This window comes from Lepidochelys olivacea, assembly GCF_965140295.1.
Source record: "Lepidochelys olivacea isolate rLepOli2 genome assembly, chromosome: 7".
In the NCBI taxonomy this organism is placed as follows: domain Eukaryota; kingdom Metazoa; phylum Chordata; order Testudines; family Cheloniidae; genus Lepidochelys; species Lepidochelys olivacea.
Window position 1 is genome coordinate 56,803,671 of NC_140417.1, and position 12,672 is coordinate 56,816,342.

Genomic DNA, 12,672 nt, shown 5'->3' on the forward strand with positions numbered 1-12,672 from the left:
AGTTGCTCTCTTAGACAAGAGCTGTTCCTGTCTTCCGGGATGTTGGAGTTGTCCAGGTACCAGTTTGAGTGCTTCCTGTTTTTAGGGTTTGTTGGTAGTATAGCGAGGAAGTGTGATAAACATCTTACTGGAATGATTGAAGTTGTTGTCTTCTGATCATTTTACTCTTGAAGACTCCAGGCTTAATTAAATATTGTGGGATAGGATATTATGGCTTTCTAATTATGAAGTTTTTTGAATGACGAGGAAGAGATGTATGTTTCATTGTGTTTTGGTGGAGATTATTTTTGTATCTTTGGTTCCTGCTAGATGAAAGTACTGATCAAAACTAGTTTTCTGATAGCAAGGTGGAGAGAGTGCTCATAGTAAACACTATTACCAATAAACACACATCTGCTTTAAATAAAGTAATGAGTGACCAGGAAACTTGGTGGAATCTGATGCTCCATCTTTATCTCATCTCTTTCTGAGATGCAGGGGGAGTCTTTTAATTTGCTTATTCAGTGGCCTAAGACTGAAACTGATAACTCATTTCACAATGAGAACAGGAGTACTTGTGGCACCTTGGAGACTAACAAATTTATTTGAGCATAAGCTTTCGTGGGCTAAAACCCACTTCATCGGATGCATGCAGTGGAAAATACATTAGGAAGAGAGAGATATATACACACACGCACGGAGAACGTGAAACAATGGGTGTTATCATACACACTATATCGAGAGTGATCAGTTAAGGTGAGCTATTACCAGCAGGAGAGAAGAAAAAAAACTTTTGTAGTGATAATCAAGATGGGCCATTTCCAGTAGTTGACAAGAACGTGTGAGGAACAGTAGGGGGAAAAAATAAATATGGGGAAATAGTTTTACTTTGTCTAATGACACATCCACTCCCAGTCTTTATTCAAGCCTAATTTAATGGTGTCCAGTTTGCAAATTAATTCCAATTCAGCAGTCTCTTGTTGGAGTCTGTTTTTGAAGTTTTTTTGTTGTAATATTGCTTCTGAATTGGAATTAATTTGCAAACTGGACACCATTAAATTAGGCTTGAATAAAGGCTGGCAGTGGATGTGTCATTACACTAAGTAAAACTATTTCCCCATGTTTATACTTGCATATAGTATACAGTTGATTTAATACATTTTTAAAGGTGACCTGGAATGCTTCCAAAAAGTCTAGAGGTCACCATTCAGTAACAAACTGCCTGCAAATAAGTACATTATTAAAATGGGAGTTAATTTTTTTCCCTTTTCACTCTTTGTGGAAGACAAGAGTTCAGAAGTTTAAGAAAATTAACATAATCCACTCCTGAAAAAGAATACCACTCTGTTTACAAGTCAGCATGTCATCAGCAGTTGCATGAGAGAAACAGTACTGAACTTGGATCTTGAAAGGTAATGCTTGAGTACTTGAACATTTACTCAAAAACCACTAGCTGGAGGAAGGTACAAAAGTCAAGTCAAGCATTACAAAAGGAGAGAAAGATGGGGATATAGCCCCCAATCTGCCAGCAGCATCAGGAATGTGGTAAGGAGCCTAATGCTCACTTCAGTTGTTGAGTGCTATACTTCCCACCTTCCCTCAGCTTTCTGCAAAGATGGATTGTTAATGCTGTGCCAGTATAACCTTTCAAGTTGCTGGTTATACTGGCATAGCAGAGCGGGGAACCACTTCTGGCTTTCTCTCACATGTTGTATGGTTTTTCTTTGCTCCCTCCTCATTTCTCCTTCCCCATCCCTAAAATCTCCTGTGTACCTCTGCTACTTCCCAAGTAAAGTGAAACTGACAAGTAGCTGGTTAGTATTATTGCTGGACATGCAGTAGTGAAGCTGACCAGATATTTATCATTGATTGCTGCAGATGTAATACAAAAGAATACAAGGCTTTCCATTTTATGTAGCTTTGACTTGTTAATAAAGTGGCATGATGGAATGAAAGTATTAAATCTTTTCTCAAAACACGGTGACTTAAATGCAAAATCAGAATAAAACATATTTTTAACCACTCATGACTCAAGCACTCTACATGTGGGTTTGTAGTTAATTCTTTCTAGGCCCAACTAGCCGTATGGTAGTTAACTATTCATAATTATTGTGTTTAAGGACTTTTGTTCATTTGTTGAAATGAAAAATATCTAACTCTCATCTACCAGTTACTTTGACTGCACAATAAAAAATGCACTTATGACTAATTGACATTTGATTCCCCTTTCCACTCAAAGTAACATAAATATTTGTTCCATTTGTGCACATCTCAGCCTTGTGAGAACACTTCATTCTTGCATATTTATGGGGCCTGAATTTTAGCTCTTAAATAGGATTGAAAATGGGATTTGCCATGTGCAAATACAATTATATGCACCTATTCCTGGCTTGAAAACCGGATCCACGTGGTTAGATGAATTGATGAATTAGTCATCAATATATTGAAGTTTGGAGAAAAGGCTAGAGGTAAACTATTTTAGTCCTGTGAAGACTGTTAAAAGCACAATAAAAAAATAGTCAAGGTTAGCATTTTCCCGAGTGATAACTTAAACACTTTTGAGTCTTAGTTTTGTGAGTCCATCCCAATATCTGACCATTACTGGAGACATTTATCTGTGGAGTGCATATATTAAGAGTATTGGAATTATTATGATAGAGCTTGAAAAAACTTTAGACAGCTACTGGCTGGGGTACTATATTTAGTGACCAGAGGTAGCTACAAGAGGTGAGGTTTTAATTGCTTTTACAGAGAAGTCCAGGGCAAAACCCTGTTGAGAGGGCTACCCTCATTGCTACTTCTAGTTATTAAGATGGAGGGTACTTGTGTTCTACCAAGGTACAATTTATGCACCCTGTATGCAGTCTTTGGTAAATTTATACAGTTGCAGATAAAAAAGATAAAGGAGTTTATCTTTAATGCTTTTTGTAAGTTACTATGCTTCCAATTTCTGGGAGTGTTACCTGTGAAGGGCCACTGATGCTTCGTACCCTCATGCCAAATATTTGTTTAAATGCCTAAGAGGAGCAGGCATAGATTTCTCCTTTTCTCTCCCCCCTTCCCCCAAATATTTGTCCTATGTGATGCTCTTTTAATTGTCTAATTCAAAGAGCAGATGGTGTTGGACCCCTCCTTTCTGAACTCCACAAATGTACCATTGCCTCTCTAAATAACATGAAGAATGGATGTGCTTAATTTTCCTGAGGTAGACTTCTCATATGTTTCAATATGTTTTTTTTTAGTACCAAGATAAAGAAGAAGTCGTTCTTTGGATGAATACAGTAGGACCTTATCACAATCGCCAAGAGACATACAAATACTTCTCTCTTCCCTTTTGCGTGGGATCAAAAAAAAGCATCAGTCATTATCATGAAACACTAGGAGAAGCACTTCAAGGAGTTGAATTGGAATTTAGTGGTCTGGACATTAAATTTAAAGGTAAGCATTCTAAGATATATTAAAAAATCCCCTACATTGAATCTCTGAATTAAAAACTCCTGGGTAAGAAACACCTTCAGTTCCCTTGACTAGTAGATTTCTTATTGCTGATCACAATTCTGTATGAAAACAGAGGCCTTTATTACAAATGGTCTCTTAAACACTGAATTTCTTTCTCTCTCATTCATCTTTAAAGATATTTCCTTGCAGCAGCTAATAAACTTTTGTGGTAACTGATTATGGCCATTCAAATGTTGAATGTGGACAGGATTGAAGAAAATCAAAGAATGCTCAGTATGAAAGTAGAGTATATTGCTTTTATTTTTGAAGGTTAAAAAGTTTTCAAAATATAATAGTGCAGCTCTTAATTTATGTAGAGAGTACATGTAAAATGACTGCCCGATACCACATATTGGCACAGGTAGATATCAGAGGGGCTTCTCTTTGCTTTTCTGTATTATTGAAAACAGGACAACTCAGACATATGAGATATTTAGCCATATATCCTCTTTAGAAAAACTTAGTGTAGAATATAAACAATGTTTTGAGGTTGATTTTGAAGGAAATCTTGTTTTGTAGAACAGAGCATATTCTGTGGCTTTAATCTTACTCTTTAAACTTGTGTGTGTTCTGGTAATACTGTTCCTACTGGTGTGTAAAATTGGAATTATGGTGTTGCTGTTTTTACTGTTGGGGTAGACATGAGCTGTGGACCTCTTCCAAATGCTCTTCAGCATAATAAAGGAAGAACTTGTAAGTGAGAACGTGGGTACTACTGTGACTAGATTTTTTTCAAGTATGCTGAGCACATGCAGCTCCTGGGGTGGTGTAGCACTTTTGAAAGTCTTGCCCAAAATTAATGTTGTTGACTATTCTATCCATCTTGTTTAATCTTCCAGTTGTAAAAGCTTCACTATTGATTTTTTTTTTTTTTTGCCCAGTATTTTTATAAAAATAAAAGTTGATAAAACACAAAATTGAAAAACCAAAAAAGTGAGAGGTCTACTTTCTATAACAATTCAGACTGAAAGCACTGCTACCATTAATTTTCCTTATATAGGCAATGTTTGAACCTTTATTGCATATAAAGTTAAAAATAAATTGGAATTGGGTTTAGGGGAGGGAAATGACATGAAGTTCCACAGTTAAGATTGATCACTTTCCAGTTAAATGAATAGAAAGAAATAATGGGACTACTACATTTAAAATAATGATCAACAGGATAATTAATGTCTTACTGCCTCTTCTGAATGATATTGTATGAACTCCTAGCTTCTACAGTGAATCTCTAAAACTAAATGTGAAATTGCACAATACATGGGTTACATGTAACCTGTGTTGAAGACTGTTAAAGTGAGCTACAAAACTGACTTAACTTGTTTCAGAGTAACAGCCGTGTTAGTCTGTATTCGCAAAAAGAAAAGGAGTACTTGTGGCACCTTAGAGACTAACCAATCGCTTTGGATAGGCTATTACCAGCAGGAGATTTCCACGGTATGCATCCGATGAAGTGAGCTGTAGCGCACGAAAGCTCATGCTCAAATAAATGGGTTAGTCTCTAAGGTGCCACAAGTACTCCTTTTCTTTTTGACTTAACTTGGTAGAAGTTCCACTTTGAAAAGGTTTTTTGTAGTCTTTTGTAAAACTGATCATTGCTGATGGTAAAATCTTTATCTACAGAGACACAAAGCACAATGAAGTTACTTAAGAAAAATAATAGAAAACGTGTACTATTAATTAACAGTAGATCATTGGTCTTTTAAAGTCCTTTCAATATCAGGAATTTTTTTTTTTTTTTTTTGGAAAATCATTTGCTGAGGCAGGTCAGTTTTTTAGCATAGCCACTCTTAACTTGTCTGGTAAATCTTCATAACTTATGAAGAGTTTACAGAGCAGCTTGGTCTGATAAGCTAAGCAATGCAGATGAGCATGCATGGTTTAAGTTTCAAAGCATTTTATTGACGAGTGAGAAACTGCTATGAGTCTGCTTGAAAAATGTCCTCAATTTCTCTCTAGAGGACTAAGCATACCAGCAAAAAGCAGATATAGATGGGAATATGGAGGGTGCACGTGAGGTCCAGAGGCAGCATACTGCTGAGGAGGCTAGCCCCACAAGTGCTGGGAGGGGAGAAGTTACAAGGATTTCTGTTGGGTCATTATCATTGGGCCATGCTGTGATGGCTCCATTTTCATACTGGATTTCTTGCTTTCATATGGCTGGAAAATAGAGGCTCTCTTCTGCTTCCTTTGGCTGTTGGAAAGGAGGAGTTTTCTTGTGCACTCTCCTGAGGGTCAGGTAGGGAAAGGATTCTACTATTCAAACTTTCCACCACAGCATCATGGCTGGGAATGGTCTCTACTGCTCTCTCCAGTTCTTCTGCAGTTGCTTAGAACTTTCCCAAGAAGAAGCCTGAGACTCAGAGGAGTGTTCACACTTTCACTTGCTACTCTTCATAATACTGTACCAGTGTCAAGGTTCCTCCCCCACTCTGAACTCTAGGGTACAGATGTGGGGACCTGCATGAAAAACCTCCTAAGCTTATCCTTACCAGCTTAGGTCAAAACTTCCCCAAGGTACAAAATATTCCACCCGTTGTCCTTGGACTGGCCGCTACCACCACCAAACTAATACTGGTTACTGGGGAAGAGCGGTTTGGACGCGTCCTTCCCCCCAAAATACTTCCCAAAACCTTGCACCCCACTTCCTGGACAAGGTTTGGTAAAAAGCCTCACCAATTTGCCTAGGTGACTACAGACCCAGACCCTTGGATCTTAAGAACAATGAACAATCCTCCCAACACTTGCACCCCCCCCTTTCCTGGGAAATGTTGGATAAAAAGCCTCACCAATTTGCATAGGTGACCACAGACCCAAACCCTTGGATCTGAGAACAATGAAAAAGCATTCAGTTTTTTACAAGACGACTTTTAATAAAAATAGAAGTAAATAGAAATAAAGAAATCCCCCCTGTAAAATCAGGATGGTAGATATCTTACAGGGTAATTAGATTCAAAAACATAGAGAACCCCTCTAGGCAAAACCTTAAGTTACAAAAAAGATACATAGACAGAAATAGTTATTCTATTCAGCACAATTCTTTTCTCAGCCATTTAAAAAAATCATAATCTAACACATACCTAGCTAGATTACTTACTAAAAGTTCTAAGACTCCATTCCTGTTCTGTCCCTGGCCAAGACGACTACAGACAGACACAGACCCTTTGTTTCTCTCCCTCCTCCCAGCTTTTGAAAGTATCTTGGTTCCTCATTGGTCATTTTGGTCAGGTGCCAGCGAGGTTACCTTTAGCTTCTTAACCCTTTACAGGTGAGAGGAGCTTTCCCCTGGCCAGGAGGGATTTCAAAGGGGTTTACCCTTCCCTTTATATTTATGACAACCAGCAAAACTGACTGTTCACTCAGCATAGTCTTGTCACGTGTCAGCAGCCACAGACGCACTTGGAAAGATAACACTGTATTGGTTTAGGTTCACTTGGTGTTTGAAGATTATGATTAGCCCACGAGGGCTAGAAACTCCAGTATTAAAACATTAAGAATCTGAAAGTGAAACTGACTTTATAGTTATTTTTGTTCGCCAAGCTGAAAATGCAATACGTCAATAAAGCAAAAAGTGGACTTACACTATTAAGATTGAAATATTAAGGTGCCAGTGGTTATTTGCAATTTTAGTTGAGTGTCTCTTTAAGAAGAGATAAAATGCAAGATGGAGTACAGTGTCCCAAAATCTTGACTATTGCCAAAATCTAACTGAAGCTCCCAAGGCTATGTAAAAGCCTTTACGTAAACTGATCTATTTCCTTGGAGTTTCTAGCAGAAGCAGTGAATCCCCAAAATATAGCTTAACTTACCGTCTGCTTCACTACTTGACTGCTCATTTCTGCACTTGTGAATTTATAAATTAGCTGCCATTGTTTGATGGCAGTCACTGGCACAGGTAGTAAGGGTCACTTAACATAGGGAACACACCATCAGGGCCTCGTTCACCTTCACATCTACCAATGTGATATATGCCATCATGTGCCAGTAATGCCCCTCTGCCATGTACATTGACCATACTGGACAGTCTCTATGCAAAAGAATAAATGGACACAAATCAGACGTCAAGAATTATAACGCTCAAAAACCAGTCAGAGAACACTTCAACCTCCCTGGACACTCAATTACAGACCTAAAAGTGGCAATTCTTCAACAACAAAAACTTCAAAACCAGACTCCAATGAGAAACTGCAGAACTGGAATTAATTTGCAAACTGGACACCATCAAATTAGGCCTGAATAAAGACTGGGAGTGGATGTGTCATTACGCAAACTAAAAACTATTTCCCCATGCTGATTTCCCCCCCCCCCCCCAATGTTACTCAACCTTCTTGTCAACTGTTTGAAATGGGCCATCCTGATTACCACTATAAAAGTGATTTTTCCTCCTGCTGATAATAGCCCACTGTAATTGATTTGTCTTGTTAGAGTTGGTAAGGCAACCCCCATCTTTTCATGTTTTCTCTGTGTGTGTGTGTGTGTGTGTGTTTGTGTGTGTGTGTGTGTGTGTGTATCTCCTACTATATTTTCTACTCCATGCATCTGATGAAGTGGGTTTTAGCCCAAATAAATTTGTTAGCCTCTAAGGTGCCACAAGTACTCCTCATTCTTTTAACATAGTCAGACTTAACCTAGGGAGTGGAAACCACTACCATTTCCTCTGTCAGGTAAGGTAGCTCTTACTTCCCTGGCTGATAAAAGGGGAAAAAGACAGATTAGGCTTTTCCTTTTCAGTGGGTTAAACGCTAGTTATTTACTAAGCCACTTTGGTAGGAAACACTTGTGGAAATGGGTGGATAAAAGTAGTCGTTTTCAAACCTTTTTTTCTAGTGATCCAGTTGAAGAAAATTGTTGATGTCCACGACCCAACGGAGCTGGGGATGAGGGGGTTGGTGTGTGGGAAGGGCTCAGGGCTGGGGCAGAGGATTGGGGTTCAGGGTGGGGCTGGGAATGAGGGGTTCAGAGTGTGAGGGGGGCTCTGGGCTGGGCTGGAGGTGCATGCTCTGTGGTGGGGATGAGGGATTTGGGGTGCAGGAGGGGGGTTCCGGGTTTGGGGGGGGCTCAGAGCTGGGGCAGGAGTTTGGGGTGTGGGAAGGAGTCAGGACTCTGGGCAGGGGATGCAGGCTCTGGAGTGAGGCCGGGGATGAAAGGTTTGGGGTTCAGGGTAGGGCAGGGGATCAGGGTGCGGGCTTACTTCGGGCAACTCCCAGTTAGCAGCGGTGTTGAGGCAGGCTTTCTGCCTGTCCCTGTGCCATGGACTGCATTGCTCCCCAGAAGTGGCAAGCAGCAGGTCTGGCTCCTAGGCGGAGACGTGCAAGTGACTCCATGCTGCTCTCACCTGCAGGCACTGCTCCTCCCCTCCTCTCCCCCCAGCTCCCACTGGCCGAGAACTACCAATGGGAGTGTGGAGCTCTGTGTTGTGTCATCTTCCTTCCTTCCTTCCTCCCCCCACCACCACCTAGGAGCTGGACCTGCTGCTGGCTGCTTCCGGGGCGCAGCGCAGTGTCAGCACAGGCGGGGACTAGCCTGCCTCAGGCTGGCAGCACCGCCGACGGGACTTTTAGCGGCCCGGTCGGTGGTGCTGACCAGAGCTGCCGTGACCCAGTGCCTTACATTCCGCGACCCAGTACTAAATCGAAAGCTGCTGGATAAAAGGATGGTCTATCCTTTAGGTAAGACTTGGAAAGATGATTGTTGTGACTTGGGGGTGGAGGGGGAACGTAGTTAGTTACAACTCATTCTCTGCACATGCCAAAAAGAGTTCCTAGAGTAAGAGAATTCTGATAAACCTTGCAAAGGACACAGAGGTCAAAGAAACAGCGGTCCCCCCGGCACTTTCAGGAGCCCCACTCTCTAGGATCACTAAACCAAATAAGATGATGACATGAAATCTTATTCTTTGCTATGTAAGCTCTTTTCCTCTGCCCCTCCATAATACTAAAGAAGGGACACGTGCTTAAAAGAAATAATGTTCTGACTTTAGCTAGATAATCTGAAACATTCCTAATATTTCCCTTTAAAATTGCTAAAACAGATGTACTGGGATCTTGCATTCATTATTATGAACTTCATGTGACTTAGACTTGAAAAATCTATTTAAGGCTGGTCAGTGGAAAGCTGTCTTTGAGTGTGGAGATCTATACCATCAACTTCTGTGGAAATGAAGTTTTGCTTAACAGGCAGAATGTTTTAAGATGGTGAAAACCTACCATACCGAAGGCAGACCTAGGGAGTTTTGTCTTCCTGAATCTGCAGACAGAACTCCAGTGTTGCTGCTGCTGCTTATAAATCCTTAAGCTGCTGCAAAATGAAGTTAATTAGTCATAATTGCTGCTATTTATAACCCTAAAGGCAATAGTGAGGGTGTCAAAAATCATGTTATTTTTATGCTACTGCTTGAGAGAGCTCTGAGCAGCAGCAGAGGGCATACAGAAAAGTTTGGGACTATTGTAGAATAGAGGAATCCTCTTTTTCAGAGCAACCAAGAGTTTTTAGAATCAATAAGGTAGTGAAAATTCTCACCCCTTGCAGTACCTAGAAGGCTTTAGAAGGGAGGAAGTTGGCAAAGCTCTTTCTTCCTTCTGTCAACTAAGGGGTGTGTGTGATGCTTAATTCAGATATCTAGCAGGCAGAACCGAATACAAAAGATGGACCATTCTTCAACACGACCCAGTCCCCCAAACCTATTCCACTATCTTGGTTAAAGTTGCAATAGCCTTCCCTCTTCCAGCAGTTGGGGATAATGGGTTGAGGTTCTGGGTAGCCAAATGTCTCCAAAATAAGACTCTCTATTTCCTAATCTTACAAAGTGAAAAACAATGAGGGGCATTGTGTCAGGGCAGGGGTAAACCCCTTTAAGGCCCTGCCATAATGCTGGCTGCAGCCTGCTCTTTGGCCAGGAGTAGAGAGACTGGTATACAGCAGGGAGCCTAGCTGCAAGCCCTAATGAGGGCTGGCTCAGAGTAACATGCTGAGCTAAGTACTGACAGCTGGGCTGAGGCACGAGAGGGCTATAAAAGCCCTGGGCAAACCTCAGTGGGGGTGCTAGCCTGGGAGGAGACAGGAGGGTGGTATCACGGTCTCCTTACCAAAGAAGGAAGCCTCAAAAGCCAGGAGACCCTGGGGAGGGTCTGGGGGGCACTAGCTGTTGGGGGATCTGGGAACTGCATGAACACTGTAAATAAAGACACTTGGGTGATCCAGCAAAAGAAGGTGTGGAAGATTCTTTATTATACAGTACCAGCCTAAACACAGGGTGCAGGCTCAAGAGGGAGGAAGCCTGTGGAGACCTGGTGACAGGCATAAATGGCAAAATGTAATTAGATTTTATAACTTTCAGTTTTAACAATTTAAAGCATTGTTGCTAACACAAGGAAAGACACTTGTGTTAACATGATTTTTAAATTGACCCTATCCTTTAGACGAATCTGCTGATACCAGTCAATGATACTGGCAACCACCCTAGAAAACAATCCTTTTGTTACTAATTTACTATATTTACAGATCATGGATTTTACTAAATATGAATGAAAACAATATTTTATCTGACTAATTTTCTGCGTCATCCCCGTTAGCAAGAGCACACCATAGATATGGGAACAGCTTGGAAAAGAAGTCAGTTTGTGTGACTTGGTGGTTACCAGTACAGGTGGGGATTTTCTTCTTTCTCTATCTCAGGCAGGCACATGAGAATATTTGTGCCCTTTCATTGTGTATTCTACTTTCCCTTTTTTCCCCCACGCTGTTTCTTGACTTCCAGAAGATTAGCCATACACCAAGTCAGTTACTGATGCTCTTCTCTGTCATCTCAGGTTTTTTGGTCGGTGAGGATGGCTCTTTTATTTTCATGACTATGGGAACAGCAGTGGGTTGTTTTGTGGTCTATCAGACTGTTGCTTCCATCATAAATGTTTCTGTGTAGTATGAGAACAGAAACTTTTCCTGTTGGAATGGAAGTAGTGGCTTCAGTAACCTTAGAATTTTTTTTTTAATAGTGGGGAAAACAGCTTTGCCAAGGGAAGGAAATGGGCTCTTTCAACCACCCAGTATTTCAGCCTGCCGAGATTAGGAGTTCTTTCCCATAGAGACATAAAAAGGGCTATAAAGCCTGACTCCCACCATCATTGCCAGTGTTAATCAGGCTGGTTTAGACCTGGGTCATTGTGTCCCTATGTAGGGAAGTCCCTTCCAGTCTTGAGTCTAGTCCCCTGCTTTCGCAGGCAACCCTGTCACAGAATTTTGTTTATAAACTTTCCAAGCTCCATCTTAAAACTTGCGTGGTTTGCCCCCACTACTCCTATTGGAAAGCTGTTCCAGAACCTCCTTGATGGTTAGAAACCTTCTTCTAATTTCTAAATGTATTCATGGCCAGTTTATGCTGATTTGTTCTTGTGCCAACATTCTTTGCATGTCATACTCTTGCCATCCTCAAGAAAGCTGGATATGCAGGTTGAACAATCCATTCGTTTCTGTCCTCTGTCCTGTTTAGAGATCTCTTTATAGTCAAAAATCTTATTTGATCATTGCAGAACCTTCTCTTTCCCTATTATATCTCTGAAGAAATGGGCTCAGAATCAGGATCTGGTGCCTTCACATAAGTCTTTCTCAGAGGTCTCTGAATACCTTCTCGGACATTTCTGTAAATGCTTTAGTATTGGAGGAAGAGACTTGCTGCAGTGTCCTTCCCTCTCCTCGTTTTAATGGAGAAGAATCAGGAAAAGGTATTTCCCAGATGTGTCAGGGGTGCAACAACTTGTGGACGGGGATTGTAAGTCTCCAAATGTACAGATTTATTTTCTGAATAAATGTGAAAAATGTATGAGTGAAGAAAACTCACTAGGCTAGCTCCCTCTAATACAGATTCAGCAGTGTTGTGACAGCCTATCTGAGATCCTTTACACTGGAAAATAGGGCTTTTCAGGATATGCTTTGAGCTAGGAACAGCTCACATTCAATAACTGTTCATCCAGTTTCTTCACTCTGTTTCTAGACCAGTTTCTTCACTCTGTGTTTTTCCGATCTCTCTGTTCATCATGGGATGGGGTTTTTCATCCTAATTAAAATGGCTGCCTTTCTAAAGGTGTGTGCAGGTGCTGATACTGTGGAGATGAGCCTTGCATAAATGGCTAGATTTTTCTGAACTTCACCCTCTCAGGTGTCTTTAACACTAAAACTCTGCCTACTAATACCACAATTGCAGAT

General features: G+C 40.9%; 1 protein-coding gene across 1 annotated transcript in view; it reads left to right on the plus strand.

Annotated features, from left to right (window-relative positions):
- TM9SF3 (transmembrane 9 superfamily member 3) overlaps positions 1–12,672 on the plus strand; it is an 84,132-nt gene that overhangs the window by 12,440 nt on the left and 59,020 nt on the right. The window contains exon 2 of the mRNA XM_084632911.1: positions 3,222–3,417. Within this exon, the coding sequence (XP_084489037.1) occupies positions 3,222–3,417 (196 nt within the window). The remainder of the gene's footprint in view (positions 1–3,221; positions 3,418–12,672) is intronic.